This window comes from Oryx dammah, unplaced genomic scaffold (genome assembly GCF_014754425.2).
Source record: "Oryx dammah isolate SB20612 unplaced genomic scaffold, SCBI_Odam_1.1 HiC_scaffold_26, whole genome shotgun sequence".
NCBI lineage: Eukaryota > Metazoa > Chordata > Mammalia > Artiodactyla > Bovidae > Oryx > Oryx dammah.
Genome location: NW_024070210.1, coordinates 65,903,900 through 65,924,724, shown reverse-complemented (window position 1 = coordinate 65,924,724; position 20,825 = coordinate 65,903,900). Strand labels below are relative to the sequence as shown.

At 35.8% G+C, this 20,825-nt stretch overlaps 1 protein-coding gene across 2 annotated transcripts in view; it reads right to left on the bottom strand.

Moving 5' to 3' along the window:
• The window catches only part of INO80 (INO80 complex ATPase subunit), a 121,221-nt gene that overhangs the window by 53,175 nt on the left and 47,221 nt on the right, over nucleotides 1-20,825 (bottom strand). For both annotated transcript variants that reach the window (XM_040226893.1, XM_040226894.1), the window contains exons 13-24: nucleotides 20,316-20,396; nucleotides 19,355-19,450; nucleotides 13,815-13,874; nucleotides 13,261-13,403; nucleotides 11,633-11,717; nucleotides 10,637-10,754; nucleotides 9,631-9,716; nucleotides 6,565-6,732; nucleotides 6,211-6,344; nucleotides 5,069-5,136; nucleotides 4,241-4,334; nucleotides 3,300-3,471 (exon numbers count right to left, since the gene is read on the bottom strand). In XM_040226893.1, the coding sequence (XP_040082827.1) occupies nucleotides 3,300-3,471; nucleotides 4,241-4,334; nucleotides 5,069-5,136; nucleotides 6,211-6,344; nucleotides 6,565-6,732; nucleotides 9,631-9,716; nucleotides 10,637-10,754; nucleotides 11,633-11,717; nucleotides 13,261-13,403; nucleotides 13,815-13,874; nucleotides 19,355-19,450; nucleotides 20,316-20,396 (1,305 nt within the window). The remainder of the gene's footprint in view (nucleotides 1-3,299; nucleotides 3,472-4,240; nucleotides 4,335-5,068; nucleotides 5,137-6,210; nucleotides 6,345-6,564; nucleotides 6,733-9,630; nucleotides 9,717-10,636; nucleotides 10,755-11,632; nucleotides 11,718-13,260; nucleotides 13,404-13,814; nucleotides 13,875-19,354; nucleotides 19,451-20,315; nucleotides 20,397-20,825) is intronic.

Sequence of the window (20,825 nt, the reverse complement as noted above, 5' to 3'; positions counted from 1 at the left end):
ACTAATAAACTTTGGAAATCTGTTTTAAAGAATTAAGTATTCAAAATTTCCTTCTCTACTCTTCTTGCAAAACAGGCAATGTCATGTTCTCTAAAAAAATATTTCTTGAGTAAGAAAAACTTGCTTTGGAAAAATCAGTGTGAGAAGCAGCATGACAGTGGTGAGAGGCATATTCTAGCAAAGCCACTCTTGGGGGAGATTCTCCATAATAAACTATCTGCTCAGGTTTGAATTAGGTTTTTTTTTTTTTCCAAAATTACTTAACTTTATATGATTTTTGAATAGGAGGAATATAACAGGTATATGCCAAATATACTAACACAGTCATCAGTAGTAGTTGATCATAAACTACATGTCAGAGTAACTCTGCAATGAAATATGTGTACTGCTCTCTGAGTAATTTCTGATGGTCTCTTTCACATTCAGAAAGTAAGACCCTTCCTCAGTCCCAAAATGTCAGTTTCTTTCCTTACTATTACACAGAATGATCCAGAATCTTTCTACATGGTGATTCTATTCACCTAGTCTTGATTCTTACATAACTATAGGTAGTATAAAATATTCTTGTGAGTCATGGCCAGACTGAAAAAGCCACAGTTATAACGGGCTTTATTAATTGTTACACATAGAGCTTCAACAAAATAATTCTTCAATCAGAACCCAGTGTAACCTTTAAGGCTAGATATCATGTAAAGATCTTTCTACTTAATTGAAAGCAAGTATTTCTTAGAAAAGATATATCAACCAACTCTGGCAAGGTACACTGCCTGGTTGATATTTCAACATATGTATGTTGGAGATAAGGATGAGAGCCAAAGCAGAACAGCATCTCTACATGTCCACGATTAGCTTTCAGCTACCTGTGGCTCAGTAACTCAGTTCTACATGCTAAGCTACTACAAAAGCAAATGTCTGCTTACAACATGAAATAAAAGTAAAGAATAAGAAATGGAAGTGAATTTAACTTCGGAAAAACCAATCTCACATAAAGCATGCTGCCCACATCTAAATTTCTCAAGAAATTCACTGATTGAAGGACAGCACAGAACAGGTGCTCTGAACACACTACTCTATTTTCAGAAAGCAGAAGAATACAGATAACTGATTCATCTCTTTCAGTGTTAGGTAAGACTGAAGCACTGACGTAACAGGGCACAACAAACTCCCAGGGGCCACGGCGCTTTCTGTAACAAAAATAAAACTAGTAAAAAAAATTTGTATCTTTAGCAATACACAGTATCAAATGTAGGAAATCAGACTATAAGAGAGAGGTTAAGCAACTGTCTACCAAACATAGCAGTATTTACTAGAAGGAAGTCACCTCGCCACCACTGACTATATCATTCCAAACAGAATTGGAACCCAATTCTATTCTCCTCCTGCATTAATGATCTTATCTTCAGAGTCCATAAAAGTACATGGAGCAACACTTGAGAAAGAAATGGGAAAGAGAAGAAAAAGAAACCACATGGGTTCTTCGGTGGACAGGGGTCAAATACCAGATGCAGCCAAAGAACATCCTACTTCTATAGCAGTCACCAGTGTGACTGAGGACCCCTTACATTTTCTAGAGGATACAAAGAAAATTTCTACCTTTTAAACTTTTAATCTAGTTAAAGAACTATAAAATATAAACATACATATCGCTTCTCAAAATTCTCCAGTGTTATCCATTTCATTCAGAATAAAACACAGATCCTTAGTCATTCACTTATAAGGTCCCACATGATCTGAACCTGCACCTATCACCTATCACTTTCCCCCTTACCTACTATATAAAGGTGAACAATTATATGAAAAAGTGCTCAACATCATTATTTTCCATGGAGATGAAACTGAAAATCACAAAGTCAAAAAATGAACAGACAGTACCAGGAGTAGGCAAGGAAGATGAACAGTAAATCTCTCACACTGTTGGTGGGAGTTTAACTTTGTAATACCATTTTGGAAAAATATCTGGCAATGGGTTGTTGTTCAGTCACTAAGTCGTGTCTGGCTCTTTACGACCCCATGGACTTCAGTATGCCCGGGTTCCCTGTCCTTCACTATCTCCTTGAGTTTGCTCAAATTCATGTCCACTGAGTCGGTGATGTTATCCATCCATCTCATCCTCTGCTACCCTCTTCTCCTTTTGCCTTCAATCTTTCCCAGCTTCAGGGTCTCTTCCAATGAATCAGCTCTTTGCATCAGGTGGTCAAAAACTGGAGCTTCAGCTTCAACATCAGTCCTTCCATGAATATTCAGAGTTGATTTCCTTTAGGAATAACTGGTTTGATATCCTTGCAATCCAAGGGATTCAAGAATCTTCTCCAGGACCATATTTCAAAAGCATCAATTCTTTGGTGCTCAGCCTTCTTTATGGTCCAACTCTCACAAGACTACTGGAAAAACCAGAGCTTTGACTATAAGAACCTCTGCCGGCAAAGTGACATCTTGGCTTTTTAATACACTGTCTAGGTTTGTCACAGCTTTCTTTCCAAGGATTAAGTGTTTTAATTTCATGGCTGCAATCATCATCCACAGTGATTCTGGAGCCTAAGAAAATAAAATTTGTCACCGCTTCCACTTATTTGCCACGAAGTGATGGAGGCCATGATCTGAGTTTTTTGAATGTTGAGTTTTAAGCCAGTTTTTCCACTTTCCTCTTTCACCCTCATTGGCAATGGGTACTAAATCTAAACATACATGTGTGTGATGATACAGCAATCCCACTCCTGGATATAAACGCCAAAGGAATTAGTGCTTGCATTCATCAAAAGACATGTACACGAATATATACAGCACTTTTATCCATAATAGCCCCAAACTGGAACCAACCTAAATATCCACCAACATTAGACTAATAAACTGTGATTAGAAACAGGCAATGGACCACTTAACAGCATTAAAAAAGAGTATCTTTTTTTTGGTGGTCTGTTCTGAATTTGAGGTTTCAAATGGGAAAAGTATGAGAGACTTCTGGGTGCTGGAAATATTCTATACCTTAATCTAGGTAGTTGTTACACAAATGCATACACAAGTGTAAATTCACATATTTTAAATGGGTACTTTAAAATATGTGTACTTCCCAGTAAAGTTATATATAACATATATACTAAAATATAAATGCACATATACTGTATACACACATAAAATGTCTATTAAGTTATATGTAATAAATTGTAACAATACACTGCTCTCACTCCTATAGGAACTTTTTTTGACTGCCTCAGGTCATCTTTTACTTTATTACTTTTATTGACTGAAAGAAAAGGGAAGGGAGTACTACACAGATAACTGATGCTGAAATAATTGCTTACCTTTAACAAAGGGCAGCTGGAAAGGCTGGGAAAGGAGAGTGGAAAATTAACCCCAAGAAGGAAATCCTTGTTTCTCAGATATTTCTCCTGGCTCTCCCCTTCCGGCTCTCCCCAGGAGCGCAGCTGATGGAGCCTGTAGGAGGCTTTCAGAGACAGGAAAAGAGCTAACCATCTGAAACAAACCACAGCAGACATGCTTATTCAGTGCTCCATGGAGGTTTGAGGGTAGTTCATAGCAGCAAGGAACCTTGTCTCTCATTAACAGTCTCTTCTGTCAATCTTGGGCATTTTAGACACAGTTCTTTCAAACAAAGTCGCTTCATACTTTTGTTCCATAAATTCTATCTTTGGCATGAATTGGATTTGCTACTATGAAAATGAAAATCCTCCGTAAAGCTCCTCTTAGTGTTAAGGAATATTCAACTCTTATCGCAAAACCTCTCATAAAAACATCCTCTTATAAAGGAGATAAGCCTCTCCTAATGAGGTCATTATTTTTTATATAAATATAATACAAAGCAGTAAATTTAAGTAAAAGCCATTATTCCAAAGAATAAGAACAGAGAACTAAGTTTCCCAGAATACATAAGGCAGGTTATGCTATAATCCCTACTAAGTAAAGGAATCATCAGCCATCATTTGCCCTGAAGAAACAAATAAAACAAATTTCCACCTAGAAATTAAGACTTGAAGACCTTCTGGTAGCATTTGGGAGAAGAACCTAAACAGTTTTTATTTAAGGTACAGCATGAAGCATTGTACAATTATTAAATTTTCAAAAGAAAGTTATGATTTCCTTACAAAACTTTAATTCTTAATACAAAAAGAATGAGAGGCTTTGTAAGATCATATAATACTAAATATTTAATTTCACAATATTCAACATTTGCCCCTATTTATTCTCAACTGTTCTCTCATTAAACAATGAACAAACTTCTCACCTGGCTAAAAGTCCCTGAAGCATGAGGTTTGCCATTTCAGCTGGAGATACATCAATAAAGCGAAGGAAAGAGAAACAGCTTTCTTCATTAACACCTGGAATTTCAAAGAACAAAGTGAAACCCAACAGAAAACAAGAGACAACACTCAACTAAAGCCTGCTGAACTGCTGAATTTTGACTTAAGAATTTAAAACTATTCTAAAGGTTCCAATACAGCCACTTTGACAGAAGACAGAGTGTCATATTTTTGTACCACAATCACAAGTGAAAGAGGCAGACGTATAAGATATGACACATATGGGCCAGAGTGGAGTTGGCTCATCAGTTACCTCTGGGGTTTCGGATCCTTGGCTAACTGCCTTCCTCTTTTTATTGTGCCAGGAAAAGGAAAAGAAAAGGAAAGCACAGAGGTGAAGAATTCTGAACTTCTGCCTCAATACTTTGGACAATGCTCAAAGCTGAGCAGCTTCCTTTCCTTAGACTAAGCAGAGGGGACCTAAAGAATCAAACTAACAAGAGCCTGCACTGTCTCTATCACACCTTTATTCAAAGGTGTAAGAAATTTTAAAGAGACAGATATAAAATAAAGATGGAAGGTCAACTGAAACAGATAGAAATTAAAAAAAATTTTTTTTATGCTTTCTGTTATAACCACAAAGCCTACTAGCGTCTACAGATAAAGGACAACTAACTTACTTAAATCTTATCAAGACTATAAACAAAAGCCTAGCATTCAGGCAAAGCCACTATTAGTTCCAACTCAGCAAAACAAAGAACATCCTGATAAATCCTTGGCATACTTTCCTCCTCAAAGACCAAAACACCTACCTTTTCTGTGAAAGAGAGACTGTTGGATATAGTCTGGTGCAAATGGAGAAAGAAGAACCCTTAACCACCTGTAAAGTAAGTAAAACAAAATAAATCCAAACCCAAATATAAGTATCAGGAAGTTAACTAAACTGAAGGCTCCAAACTAAAAGAATCTTTGAAGGTTTAAAACTGTTTCTACCTTTGAGAATTTTGTTGCCAGGCAAAAATGATACCATATAAAATGACTAAATATTTACTAAAGGTAGCAGATGATAATACAAGTTCAAAGCGGTCTCATTTTATTTCACATTTCCAGAAACAACTCCAGCACTGCAAGTTGCCATACACTATATTAAACAAAAACCACTATAACTCTGTTCTGTTAATCCCCTTGCCCATGTAAAGTATTAGCCTGGAGCTATCACAAAGCATTCTAAAATTAAACCCAAGAAATCTGTCTCAGTTTCAGTAATGTTAGGCTAGATGTTGTTGATTATTTTGATAATATTGTTTATACAGTTTCTATACAGAAAGAGCTTTATAAATCTATGGTTCTCAAGTGCAAGTGTACACAAGACTCTTTTGAGAATTTGTTTTAAAAATTCAAAAGCAATTGTTTAATTTTCAAAATAAAATCATTATTTTCTGACTGATTCTGCATGCAGAGGTGCAGAATGGACCTACACATCTATTTTCTGAATGGAAGTGGTTTCTAGCATATTACCATTAACAACACTTCTTTTTTTTTTTTAACCAAATCTGTCGCTGCTGATTCTGGGAAAAAAGTAAATTTGAAATCGAATCAGTTTTTCTACAAGTGCTATTCCAAGTGTGAAATAAGCCACCACAAAGCAATTTCAATACTTAGGCAGAGATATTTGTTGATCTCTGTTGGTACAAGTACATGTTTGCACACAGGTGAACATTCCTCATTCAGAAAGGGAACTGCAAGTAGTTAGGGCCTTTCAGGTCATCCAGTTAAACTCTTGATAGTACACAGACCCTATCACATGATCCCTCAACAAACTGTTGTCCACCCATTGCTTAAATACTTCGCTGTTGTGGAACTCATTCTCAATTAAGTTTATCTACTAAGCCACAAAACCCCAAATTACAAAAGCACTCTTAGAGCAAATAGATATTAATTAATATGTGCTCACCTGTCTCGTGAATGGTTGAAGACCCTGATCTGTCCATGACGGTAGATAAACTTTGAAATCTGGTATGGCTTTAGGGAAATATGAAATGGAGACCAAGTTTCTTGTCGTTCAAATAATTCTGGGTGATTACATACCTGAGAGAAAGGGAAATGATAAGACAATAGTGTCCTGTGCAGACATCACTATGAAGCAATGGGGGAATTCTAAACCCTGCAGGCTTACCTTTATGAATATATATATTCCCATTTTCATTCTTTAACAACCTTTGTTTATTTGGCATCAAGGCTAGATAGAGCCTCTTCCTTGAAGTGGGTTAATAAAGACAACTCTAGGGCGACTGACCTAAGCTCTTACCTTCCTAAACTGCATGACCAGATTCATGAGGCTGCTGGTGGTTGTCTGTGCTTGCTGGGTAGAGCCCATAGAAGACTGTAATAAATCTTCAATGGAAATTTTGTTCTTCAGTGCCTGATACAGCAGTTTCTGTCGGCTGGTCAGTTGGCAATACATTAGAATCTCAATCTAAAAATCAATAAGAACATTTATATTCTGAAAAAGTTTGTAAGAAAGCTCAGTATTACCATAAAGTTGGAAACTCATGCAAGGCAGATTATGATTGGAAAGAAAACAGTATACATATCTCAAGAAACTCAGTATCTCTATAAACTTGTGATATGGCTAATTCAAGAAACTCAGTATCTCTATAAACCTATGATGTGGCTAACTATCCAAAATATGAGCTTTTCTTGATCCTCTTCCCTTGTCACTCACTCTACATGCTTTCCATGGGTAACTTCTTCCCATTTCTAATAGCACCAACTACCATCAATCACAGTAACTTGCAAAAATATATTTCCAAACATCCCTAAGCCCTATATTTCCAACTACCTACTAAAATAGTATCACTCAAACAGTCTGTAGCAATTGCATTTCTGATGTATCAGAAAAAAATTTCTCTTTCACAGTTTACTTGATTAACAGCACTGTCATTTACTAAGTTGCCCAAAAAGAAACTTCAAAAAGTCAAAAAGTCAGCTCCGATCTCTTCTCTTTCATACCCCGTGTTCTATCATTTTCTAAGTTCCTCAACTCAACCTGGATATTTTTCTCTAACCACCCTGACATACCACAGAATCTCACCATGTCTAACTTAGACTGCTATTACTACGGGAGCTTCCTGCCCCAATCTCTCCTGGTTCCAAGAAACCTTCCATGCAAATCTTCTAAAGTACCCAAGTGCTGGAAAATCTTCAATGTAAGTTACTGCCTATGGTAAAATATTACAAATTCTCCTGTAGGCAGAGGCCTCCCATAGTCTAACTTACCATATTGTCCCAATCTCATGATGTTCTCCTGTATTTCTCAGCAACAACAGTCTGAATAATGTTTGCCACACATGCTGCCTATTTGAATACTGACCTACCTTTGTTCATTCTTGTTGCTTAGCACCCATTTCCCACCATATTTCCTAGTAAAAGCCAACTCATTATTTCAGATCTAGCTCACATGTCACCTCTGCTTTGATGCCTTCTCTAACCTTCCCTAACAGAACTATCCCCTTTCTGTGTTCCCATTATACTTCACATAGATCATCACTATATATCCTATGATACAGTACCAGCTATCTATACATTCATCTCCCTGGGAAGTCTGAATCTCTCTACATATCAGTTGCTCGCAGACAGTAATAGTTCAATAACATATATATTATTTAATTCACAGATTAGAAACATTGCTGATGTTTAAGAAATTTATAATACACGCAGTAGTTAACAACCACACATCTTCTGATCACCTCGCTGCTGCTGCTGCTGCTAAGTCGCTTCAGTCGTGTCTGACACTGTGCAACCCCATAGACGGCAGCCCACCAGGCTCCCTCGTCCCTGGGATTCTCCAGGCAAGAACACTGGAGTGGGTTGCCGTTTCCTTCTCCAATGCATGAAAGTGAAAAGCGAAAATGAAGTCGCTCAGTAGTGTCCAACTCTTAGCAACCCCATGGACTGCAGCCTACCAGGCTCCTCTGTCCATGGGATTTTCCAGGCAAGAGTACTAGAATGAGGTGCCACTGCCTTCTCCATCACCTCACTAATAACCACTAAATAAGAGACATTATGATGCTGCTATTGTTTTTAAGCTGTTTCTGATATAAAAGCCTCAAAGATCTATTTTTTTTTTAATGAAGTATTTTCTATCAGGTACATCTGTGTGATACTTCTATTTAGGCAAAATCAACCAGTTTCACAAAACAGCCATAAAGTTTTTTTTAAAGGAATAAAACAAAGGTACACTTCTTTCCCTCTCTTTGAAGGTGTATGTCACCACCACAATCCTATGAGAGTTACTAAATTTCAAAATGATCCAGCCTCTGGCAGTGACAGTGAGAACCACCTGACATTATCTGGAAGCCACCTGGAAAGATGGCTTTTATATAGACAGGAGAACTGTGAGAAACAGGTATAATCTAGGTGAGGTAGGAAATACTCCAAAGGAGTTAAGTACTGGGAGGCAAAAAAAAGACGAAAGGAGAATATTGGGAGGATTCACAAGCAATAACAGAAAATTACAGAGGTCGGGTAAAAATTCAAAAAAGATATTTATGAACCATAATTATAGACTTTATGAGAAAAAGTAATACAACTCAAAGCACAGTAAACTTCTAAACCTACCTCTCAGTCTGCAGAAATACAGGAGACAGAGGAACATGTCAGAGAATACCACAATGATGCACTGAACAAAATTTGATATGTGGAAAACTCTGGACAAACCACCCAGTTTCCTCAACAAAGAATTGCAAAAGGGAAAAAGAAGGGTGGGACTAAAAGATATTTAAGGGACATATCACCCAAACACTACATATGAACCTTGTTTGGATCCCGACCGCAAAAAGTGAACACTTTAAAAGAGAAAGGAAGAAAGAAAGAAGCATACACAAAGACAACTGGGGATATCTAAGCACTGACTGGGTATGTGATACTGCAATGAAGTAACTTCTTTTTTTTGTAGAGATGATAATGATACGTGATTATATATTTTAAAAAACACCAAATCTTTTAGAGATACATATGAAAATATTTATAAATGAAACAAAAAACATTCAAGATCTGCTTCAAAATAATCTAAAAGGGTGAAGAATGGTCATGGGTTGATCATTTGGGCTATATGGAGCATTCATTATACTATTCTTTCTTTTATAATATTTCAAATTCTCCATAATAAAAAGTATAAAACAAAAAAGAAAAAACTATTACTTGCCTTGATTATTTGACTCATCTTAAGTCTGTATTGACCCTCCCAAGTTTAAAGGTTTTCTCTCAAACTAATTACGTTTCAACTTAACTTTTACCAAGGAATTTTTTTTTACCCTGGAATCTTACGTTGTTGTTTATTAAGTCCTAAACTCACAAGATTGACTTTCCTTACCTTGTCAGACAATTCATTTTCCACATCTTTCTTGATTCTCCTCAGCATAAATGGCTTCAATATCATGTGTAAGCGAGAGAGTTGATCTGAAATGGCAGGAGACCCCCCCCCCAGACAAATAATACATGACATCAGTTTAACACAAACAAAAGAAATATCATGATCATCTCTCACTAAATACCTCTGGCATAATGATTTATTTGCAAGACTGAAACAATTTTTCCCAGGTAGAAAGCCAAGGATCTGAACTTTCCACAGCATCTTCCTATAGTCAATTGGGCAAATGCGTTTTGCTATATTTACTCAGACCAATAAGGATGACTTTATTTTTATCAGAATTCACCTTCAGAATGTTTCAAGAACATTTTATCAATAATAGGGTTCTCAAACAGGTTTAATGCAATCTATATGGGACTCCCAGTGTTGCCCCCAAATCATTTTTCAAAGTGTGTTGGCATATTAACAACATGTAGTATAAGAAATTACTTAAGGACTTTTCCAATGGTAGATATCACTTCACATTGTGTAATACATACTCCATAACTCTCTTAAAAGATACTAGTCAAGAGATCAAAACAATTTAGAATAAAAATTCAAAAATGTTCAAAGAAGAAATAAATCCTAATATGTAAAGAAAAATACCAAAAATTACCCTTCTAATATTTTGTTTTTATTACACGCAAAAAGCCTTACCCCATTTCACAAAGAATATAAAATTTTTCAGGATCTATGTGGAAAATGAGGATTTTGTAAGCCAAAATGTGAACTTTGCCTGTTCTGCCTTGAGTAAATAGTCAACACTACAGCAGCATCACTTGATAAGTCCTTTTTTGACTCTTAGACACACAGAAAGCACATAAAAAAGAAAAAAATTTATTTTAAAAGAGAAAAAACTTTTGTCTCAGATCCTCTTATGCATACTAGAAGAAAATTCTTTACACAGAAGAAAAGATACAATTATGTGTTGCCTACACTAATAAGAATGAAAGTTCATAAAAGTACTCACTCTCATCTATGGCAGATTTGTTTTCGGCATGGCTCTCAATGTCCTTGGAAAACCATTCATTAAATTCCTCGTGTGAATCAAATAACGTTGGCATAATGAAATGCAATAGAGCCCAGAGCTGGAAACAAATGAAAAGTAAAATAGCTACAGAGCAATGAAATGACAGGATGTGAAGACATAATGAGTTCAGAGAGAGAGAAAGTGAACTTGCAGATTTGTTTACCTGTGTCTAGGTGCACGTATATGTGTGACTAAGTGAGAGTGTATAAGCACATGTCTCATCAACCAACTTTAACAAGGCACTGTAGCAAACTGTGGTATTTTTCAATTAATTTTACACACAAAGTCTCAAAGTCCTGCTCAGATTTTGCAGTGAGACAGTTTTAAAATTTATACAAAGATCCATCCACAACTGAACACTGTATGAGGTAGCAAAACTTGCTAATAATAACTCTAGATCAGGGATCAGTAAATTATGACTTCTGGTGCCAAGTCTGGTCTGCCATCTACTTTTATAAATCAAACTTTATAGTGGAACATAGTCATACCTATTCTTTTATATATCATCTATGACTGCTTTCACATTACAATGGAAGGTTGAATAGCTGTGCAATGACTATATGGCCCATAAAGTCTAAATATTTACTATCAGATTCTTTATAGAAAGTTTTCTGATTCCTATTTTAGATGATAAGAAAGAATTTTAGCTCCTCTCAGTGTTAAAGAATATTACCTTTTCATCCTAATATAAAAATATCTCTGCATCAGATGAGCAGCATTCTTAATGTGATCATTATTTAAGTACCAAAGAATAAAGAAACTTACTTGCCTTGTGCCAGAGAATAAGAAAATAGGAATGATGCCTCCTCTGCACCTCCCCACAAAAAACCACATAGGGCAAATTCTTCCTTTTACATGGGGGATTATAAGTTGTATACAGCTATAACACTCTGGGTGGGCCTAGATAAAGAATTCCAATCTGTTACTAGTGCCTACCTCTGCCATAGTGTTCTGAATGGGGGTCCCAGTGAGCAAAAGCCGATTCCGACACTGAAACTGCAAGAGTATCTTCCAACGAACACTGTTCAATAAAATGAGCAATAAATTCCAAGTTAGCAGTAAATCTTTATTCGCCCTACTGAGAACCCTTATTTCTAGAAATGCTTTTCAAAAAATAACAAACATTCAGAATCAAGCAATCTATAATAAACACAACTGAAAAATATCATTCAACAAAGCTGAGGATAGGAAATTTCAAAGGAATTGACTTCTCTATACTGAAAACATGATATTAAGGTATTAAAGTTTTAAAACATCCTCAAATAGGCAGTGAAAGTGTTAATCGTTCAATTGTTTGCAACCCCATGGACTATAGCCTGGCAAGCTCCTCTGTCCATGGAATTCTCCAGGCAAGAATATTGGAGTGAGTAGGCATTCTCTTCTCCAGGGGATCTTCCCAACCCAGGGATCAAACCCAGGTCTTCTACATTGTAGGCAGATTCTTTATGATCTGAGGCAGCAGGGAAGCCCAAAAAGGCAGATTAGGATCCGTTCTGGCTTGATAAAGTCCTTCACTATCTTTAGTCAGTTTTGTTGATACAAACCATATAACTGGTGGCACTAGTGGTAAAGAATCCGCCTGCCAATGGAGGAGACCCAGGAGTCACAGGTTCAATCTCTGGGTGGGGAAGATCCCCTAGAGGAGGAAATAGCAACCCATTTCTGTATTCTTGCCTGGGAAATCCCATGGACAAAGGAGCCTGGTGGGCTACAATTCATGGGGTTGCAAAGAGTCAGACACAACTAAGCGACTGAAAACGCATAGCGGAAAGTTTTAAAATTATTATTCTATATGCTTCTAGTGTGAGTTTGGAGGGAACAGTGGAAAATGAGAAAGGGTGTGAGAAAAAAATACAAAGTGAATGAATCTATTGCTCCTGGCCACAAGTGTGCCCTACTTCAAAAGAGTGAAACAGGAAATTATGCTCTTCAGAGAATGGAAAGGTCCATGGAAAATACTATTCTGCCAGTTAACATGGACTTCTACGAAAGTCCTATGAATTCACCAAGAGTTAATAAAATCCATCAAACTCAAGGTCTAATACCACTGAATAACACTTCACAGCCAAGCACTCATTTACTATTCAGTCTGGGAGCTTGAAGGTATTAGAACATTTTAAACATGTAACTTCCAATTAAAGGATTCTTGGGAGTCTAATAACCATCCAGGGACTAGGATAACCTGCATAAAATAGTAGAAGCTATAATCCACAGAATTTAACATTCTGCTTCCTACCAAGATCTGTAAAGTAATCCCTCAAGCAAAGGGCAGCTACCCCTTCCTCCACAGAAAATTTCCCTCAAGAACGAAAATCAGTTAAAATGCCATAATTATTGAGTGAGGAGGAAGAAGCAGAGAAAAATCCTCACACTCTAAACATTAATATTTACATTCCATGAAAATGCGAAAAAAGAATTTATGCCTTCTGGTCAGATACATGGTTTCCGCAGATACCACGTTTTGAATTCTCTCTGACCTTCATTCTTGTGTGCGTGTGTCATACACGTATCTACGTATCTGTATGTCCTCAGTCCACAGACTTTACTTCTACTACTTGAATTACCTGGAACTACTCTTGAGTGCCTGAGCCTCATCCAGTACCATGTACTGCCACTTGACTCGCTGGAAATACTTTACATCCTGTACCACCAGCTGGTAACTGGTGATAACCACATGGAAGGGGGCATCCTGAGTGTAGAGGGTCTTCTGTAAATATAAGAGGGCAAGGGTGAAAAGAGAAACCTAAACAATTCATAATAAGACAATAAGGAATGGACTGTATTTCCTAAGGCCAAGAAGTTTAAGATAGCCTTAAAGATATGTTTCTCATGTAGGAGATGTGTAGTGAATTAAAGTGTAATTATTTTTAAAGTAGTCATCTTAATCACAAACCTTGTTAAAAAGTGGTCATCAGCTTATTAAAGAGAAAAGTTCTTAATCCTGACTGACTGTCTAACAGGAAAAACATTGTAAAAGAAAAAAAATTACATCTGCATAGAAACATGTAAGATTTTATGTAAGAGAAATTATTCAAATCAACTGGAGAAATAATGAATGCATATATGTGTGAATATGTATATGTGTGTGTGTATATGCTTACAGTAAGCTGAAAGTTACCTGACTCCAAAACCTCCTGATGACTTTTCTATCATGAGGATTTCCCCAATATGGTAGCACCTGGAAAAAGGACCAATATGTATATTAGTTTCTACTGATAATCTTAAAAGTATCATTATAAATATAGGATTTTCTGGTGGCTCAGATGGTAAAGAATCTGACTGTAATTCAGGAGACCTAGGTTCAATCTCTGGGTCGGGAGGATCCCCTGGAGAAGAGAACAGCTACCCTCTCCAGTATTCTTGCCTGGAGAATTTCATGGACAGAGGAGGCTGGGGGGGCTACAGTCCATGAGGTTGCAAAAAGTTGGACATGATTGAGTGACTAACACTTTCACTTTCATCATCACCGATACATTATTCAGAAAGGCTTTTTAAAAAATCTTAACAGAATGAATATAGGAATTCCTCTTCTATCATTATTGCACTAGGAGTTGGACTAGCACTCTTCTACTGACCCAGTTAAAACACAAATGCAAAACAACTGTTTGAAAAGGCATCAGAGAGCTACTTGGGCAGTGAAGAATTATAGAGTCTAGATCTAGAAAAGACAGGAAAGCCTGGCATTGTACATGTTCCCCTAGAGAGTGCTGATCCTTCCCAAAAGTTCTAGTTGAGACACTATGAAACTGAAAAGTTGTTTTTCTTTTTTTAAAGGGACACAGGACCCACAAACAAAAAACTGTAGTTCAAGGAGGAAGGTTTCTGATAACTACCTACCTCCCTGGCCTTAAGTTGGAAATGAAAAGATATATACACACGGATAGTAAAGGTAAACTATACATACACTTGTTTTATCAGATTCTGAAATCTAGCTTCAATTCATTCCAACTCCTGACTTAGATTAATGGAGCTTTGGATTATTACTGTCCCAGAAAAAAATTACTGTAGGCAAAAAAATCCACAACAAAACCCCAAACATACATTAATCCTCTCTCTGGAAGAAGAAATTAACATTCAGAGCTCACAATTATCTCCAGAATTTTTCCTATACATCTTGCATTAAAACAAAACCAAAACAAAAATTTTAGAAACAAACTTTTAAACAAATGCTTGTTTGTTCACAGAATTAAAAGAGGAGATTTAGAACTTCAGTGTTACACTAGAAATTACAAGAGAACCAAAGGCAATTTCTAGAACTGAAAAAATAACTAGAATTAAGAATTAAATGATGAATTCAATAGACTGAATCAGTTGAAGAGAAAATTAGTGAACTACAAGAGAGGTCAGAAGGAAACATCCAGACCAAAGCATGGAGAAACAAAAGAATGCAAAACTCAGCAATTCTGTAATGTACCTAGATGTAACTCTCATTCTTTTTATTGTTACGGGATTCAAAGTGCTTCTTGAATCCATAACTTGATATGTCTTGTTCTTCTGAAATATCTCAGAGATGGAAGCACAAGTATGCAAGAAGGGATGAAGATCAATGAGAAATGAATGTGAATAATATGAATAAATCTAAATAATTTCAAAAGTACAAATAATAGTAAAATGTCTTCTGGGGTTTAAAATATAAAATATATACAAAAACAACTGTGTTAAGTTTAGAGAAGGGGAGTGTAGTTACAGTACTATACTAAGGTCTTTCTATTATCTGAAAAGTATTAACAGTATTAACTTGTATTTTTTTTTGAGGAAGTTAAGCATGCATGTTGTATTTTCCCGGGAATCTACTGAGTAACAGAATGAATATATAATTAGCAAGTTTAAAAGGGATAAGAAATACTACTACTTCCTCAGTAGTCCAGTAGCTAAGAATCCACCTTGCAATGCAGGGAACTTGGGTCAGTCCCTGGCTGGGAAACTAAGACCCCACACACTGTGGAGCCAAGAAGCCTGTGCTCTACAACTACTGAGCCTGCAGACCACAGCTAGAGGGTCCATGCACCACAACAAAAGATCCTGCATGATCCAACAAAGATCCTTCGGTCTGCAACTAAGACTCAATGCAGCCAAATAAATAAATAATACTTTATTATTTTAAAATAAATATTATTTATTTTATTTTTGGCTGTGCAGGGTCTTCCTTACTACAGATGGGCTTTCTCTAGTGGCGGTTCATGGGCTACTCAGGGCTCAGCTGCCCCGCAGAATGTGGAATCTTCCTAGATCAAGGGTTGAACCCATGCCCCCTGCATTGTCAGGCAGATTCTCAATCAGTGGACCACTAGAGAAGTCCCAATAAATAATATTTTTTAAAAAATAAATAAAAGGAAAAAAAATAAGGATAAAATCGAATCGATTCAAAAGGACTCAAAGGGAAAAAAGGGAAGTTAAACAGGTGAAAGAAGAAAGCAAAGAGGCAACAGATTTAAATGCAGCATATCAATAATTACATTAAAAGTAAGCACAGATATTCCAAATAAAAGAAATACATGTTAAATATAAAGATACAGAATAGTTAACAGAAAAAAGAGAGCAGGCAAACACTAACCAAAAGTGTTTGGTTAGTGAATATTAAAGAAAATAGATTTTAAGATTTTCCTTCTTAAAGAAAGAATTTTGTATTAATAAAAAGTTCATTCACCAGGAAGATAAAATTGTAAATCTGTGTACATCTCACTGCCTCAAAGTAAAAATAAACAAGAAAACAAAAATGCATAAATCCATAACTGTTGTCAATATTAACACACTTCTTTCAGTCAGTAATAGGACAGGCACACAAAAAAAAAAATCAATAAAGATGTAACAGTAAAGAACAAGTTAACAAACTTGACCTAATCAACATATATACAAAAATGTACTTAACAGTGCAGAAAAACTATTTTCACACACAAATAGGAACACTTATAAAAACTGCCCATGTGCTGAGCCATAAAAGCAAAGCTCAACAAATTTTGAAGGATTAAATAATAAGAAGCATATTTTCTTATCAGTGGATTTAAGCTATAAATAACAAAAAGATATCTAGAAAATCATCCTTTGTTTAGAAAATAAGAAAAACACTTTTAAGTAACCCATGAATCAAATAAGAACTTGAAGTAGAAACTGGAAAGTATTTTGAATGTTAAGATAATAAAAATGTGACACCTCAAACCTTTGATGGCTATGGTCATGCTAAGAAAACAATACCCTTGAATAAACATTAGAAAAAGCTGAAAATAAACCATTTAAGCTCCATCTCAAAATGACAGAAAGATAAAGAAGTTTACCCAAAAAAGTAGGAAAAGAATAAAAAAAGAGTAGAAATAAATGAAATAGAAAACACATTGAATACTCAATTTTAGGAATGAAAAGTGGTACATTAGTCAAGAGAAACAATGTAAACCTATTTCATGAGGAAAAGGAGGGAGGTCATAGGCACTAATCATACCAGAATCATAAAACCAGTGTTACTCAGACAGTTGCCAAATAAAATGAACTTTTAGATGTTATCATAATAGATCTAAGTATCTTTTGAATGTAACCAGACCTTAAACTTGAGTAATGTCTACTTCTGACTATGTGCTGCAGGGAAGTGAACACATATCTGACAATTTAAAGGAATAATGGCAATAGAAACAATGAATTAATAGACCAAATGTCATCAAACTTTTTCTATAAATAGCCAGATAGTAATTTTAGCTTTGTATGCCAGCCTCTGCCACAACTACTCAACTCTGCTGTTGTGATGTTAATGCTGCCACAAATAATAAAATTTAATATTTATGTAATATATACATCAAACATATGTGTACTCAAATTTCATATTTCATTTGCAATGAAATATTATTCTTTTATAAGCAACAATTTTAAAAAGTAAAAAAAAAAAACAAAAAAAAACAACTATTCTTAGCTCATAAGCTGTACCAAAGAATAGGAGGTGAATTCCTCAATAAATTAAATACAAGGTGATAGCATTTCCACCCCTAGGTTATACCCAAAAGAACTGAAAAGAGGACAAGTGTTCAAATAGAAACCTGTACATGAATGTTTACAGCAGTATTATTAACAATAGTCAAAAAGAAGAAACAATCAAAATATCCATCGACAGATGAATGGATAAACAAAATACAGTATACCCAGAAATTCACTATAATATTATACTCACTATATGTTATGACTGAATATTATTCAATCAGAAAAAGGAATGAAGTGCACAACATGACGAACACCTTGAAAAAACTGCTAAGTGAAAAGAAGCCACATGAAAGGCCACATTCCAGGTATACAAAATATTCAGAATAAGCAAATCCACAGAGACATAAAGACAATTTGTGGTAGACAGGGGCCAGAGGGAAAGGGAAATAGGGAAAGAGATTTCTGTTTGGGATGATAAAATTCTGCAACCAGACAGCAGTGATTATCACAACAAATGTACTTAATACTACTCAACTGCACACTTTCAACTGGCCCAGAAGTCCTATTTTACTGACCCCTAAACTAGAGCTTCAAAAGGAAGCTCAACATACAAATGAAAACTCAGTTTCAGGCACTGGTATAAAGTCAAAGGAGAGGTACCAATGACATTAAGGAGTATTACATTGCCATCTATTGGCCTGTGAAGGAAATATTGAAGGTGGTTTCTAAGAAAATTTTAAGACAACTTTTTGACCTCCTAATTGTTTACCATGTAACAACAAAAGAGCAGAAAAAAAGATGAGGCGCTCCATATTCAATGCGAAAAAACTCTACAGAGAAAATACTCAACAAATTGCCTTAGAATGACCTCACCTCCTTAGAATGAGCTGGCCAAGCTAAAAGCCATATACATAATGTGCCTTGTAAACAGTTCTTAGGTCTATTAATTCAGCTACAAAGGTGGGGCCACAGACACAAAAGTGCCCCAAAGTGGAATATCTCAGAAATGTCCCTATTCCATATGAAGCATAAGCCAGAAAAACACCTCCCATGCTCTTAAATTGTGTGGAACCGGTTTATTATCGAGACCCAAGATCAGAGATCATGTCAATATCTCTTGATACATAATCTCCATAAAATCCTTCTTAACATGCAACTTCATTATCATTATATTCCTTTAGAGACAAGTATTTAACATTTCCTTCTTTTTACTTGCAAATAAGATAATAAATCCTATCCATTCTTTCTTACATCCCAACAGCTTTGCATAATTAAACTCCTATTTAAATCTTGTCTGTATTTGATGTAACATACTTCCTTGCTGATCACTTCCTATGTCAATATCAATTATTTTCCTCTACATTAGTTAAAATCAATTTTCACATTGTTACCTTAGGGCATTATAACCTGGACCAAGACCAAAGAGGTGGCTTTGGAGTGTCAAGAAAACTGATTATGATTTATCAAAACCTACATTAAGTCAGCAACATAGATACTTTCTATTATGGCAGTACAACTGGGAGCTACAATTCATGTGGCCAATACAGCAAAATCACTCAAACTGGACTTCGGCTTTCTCATAAAACAGAAGGATGCAACATGCTCTCTTATCGTTCCCATCAGTAACTTCAATAGGAAGTGTATGAAGGTTATTTGAAAAAAATGCAAGAATTAAAAGCTATTATGAGCAATTAAGGAAGGCAGCAAAAATGGAGTCAGAATGTTTATTTTAAAAAGAGAATTATTATTGATTTTTACCTTAAATTTAGGAACAAATCTAGTAAACTCCTGGTGCCAATTGTTAAGTGTGGATGCAGGCGAAATTATTAAGAAAGGTCCCCAAATGTTCTCTCTCTGAAACAGAAAATCTACGTCAGCCAACTGCAGGAAAACTGAAGAGATTTAACTCAAAATTATAATTAACAACAAAAATAGTTTAATAGGCAATGCACTGTAACAAAAGAAATGTTTCCCATTTCTCATACCTGTACACTCAATAATAATATCATATGTTAAGAAAAATAATATTCTATGTTACAGTAACACAAACAAGGAAGTTGGTAGTAACATCTTGAGAAAAAAACAGCAAGCAATTACCCCCACTCCTCCCACCTCTTATAGGTCCTAATCTGTATCATTCACAAAGCACTTATGACATACTGACTTGTATGTGTTGCTTTTCCTTATACTAGATGATCACAACAATATTACTATTATTTAATTGGAATAGAGCATTTTGCTTTTTTCAAAATGACTTCACACATTTTTTCTCATTTAATTCTTACAAAATTCCTGTAAGGTAGGTATGAGCCCCACTTTGCAGAAGTGGAAACTAAACCTCAGAGAGTTAAAGGGAAGTCAGGTCAAAAGAGATAAGTGAACTGTCCAAATTAACACTGCTAGTAAGCATAGAGCTGAGATGTGAAACCAGGTCTTCTGATCTAACTAACTACAGTGTTTTTGCCACTACACTGGTGGTTCTCAACAGAAGCAGGAGATGGGGAGTGAAAACACATATGCTCAAAACCTGTCCTAACATTCTTGAAAACTAGAAAGTTTCAACACACTGTGTCACCTTGTAAAGGTTTTCAAGCCAAGGACCAAGACCTAATGTCATGGTATGCTACAGAATCTAGCATAGTGCTTGATAATGGCTCAGTAGAAAACAACCCTAGAATTGAGAGAGAGGAAGATGAAAAGACTGCATGCATCTACCCACCTCAGCCAGATGGGCCAGGAGGGCAATGCTTTGTACTGTTTTACCAAGGCCCATTTCATCTGCAAGAATGCCATTAATACCCTGGAAAAAAAAAACAGAGTTTTTTCTCATGCTTCATTACTGCCAAAAAGAACTACCCAAAATGTCAGACCTGTTCAAACAAAAGTGACTAGAGATACCCAGTTTCAGCACTATTACTCACTACTGTAATGATTCCTTTTGTCAATTCCAAGCTATAACTCTGAATCATGATACATGAGACAAATGGGCCAAACCCAGTTTTTCAGCTAATCTAATCCAGGTACAAAAGCAATCAGGCTTACTAAGACCACTTAAGACAAATTTTATACACGATACAAATATTTCCCTATAAAGCTTCCAGGTTAGAAATAGAGACATCTTTCTGATTCCTGCCAAAAGACAATGCTTTTTTTTTTTTTTAAAGGATGAAATCTAAAACATTTTCTTGTGCTCATTTCATAATATATAATTTACAAACAAAACAGAGGG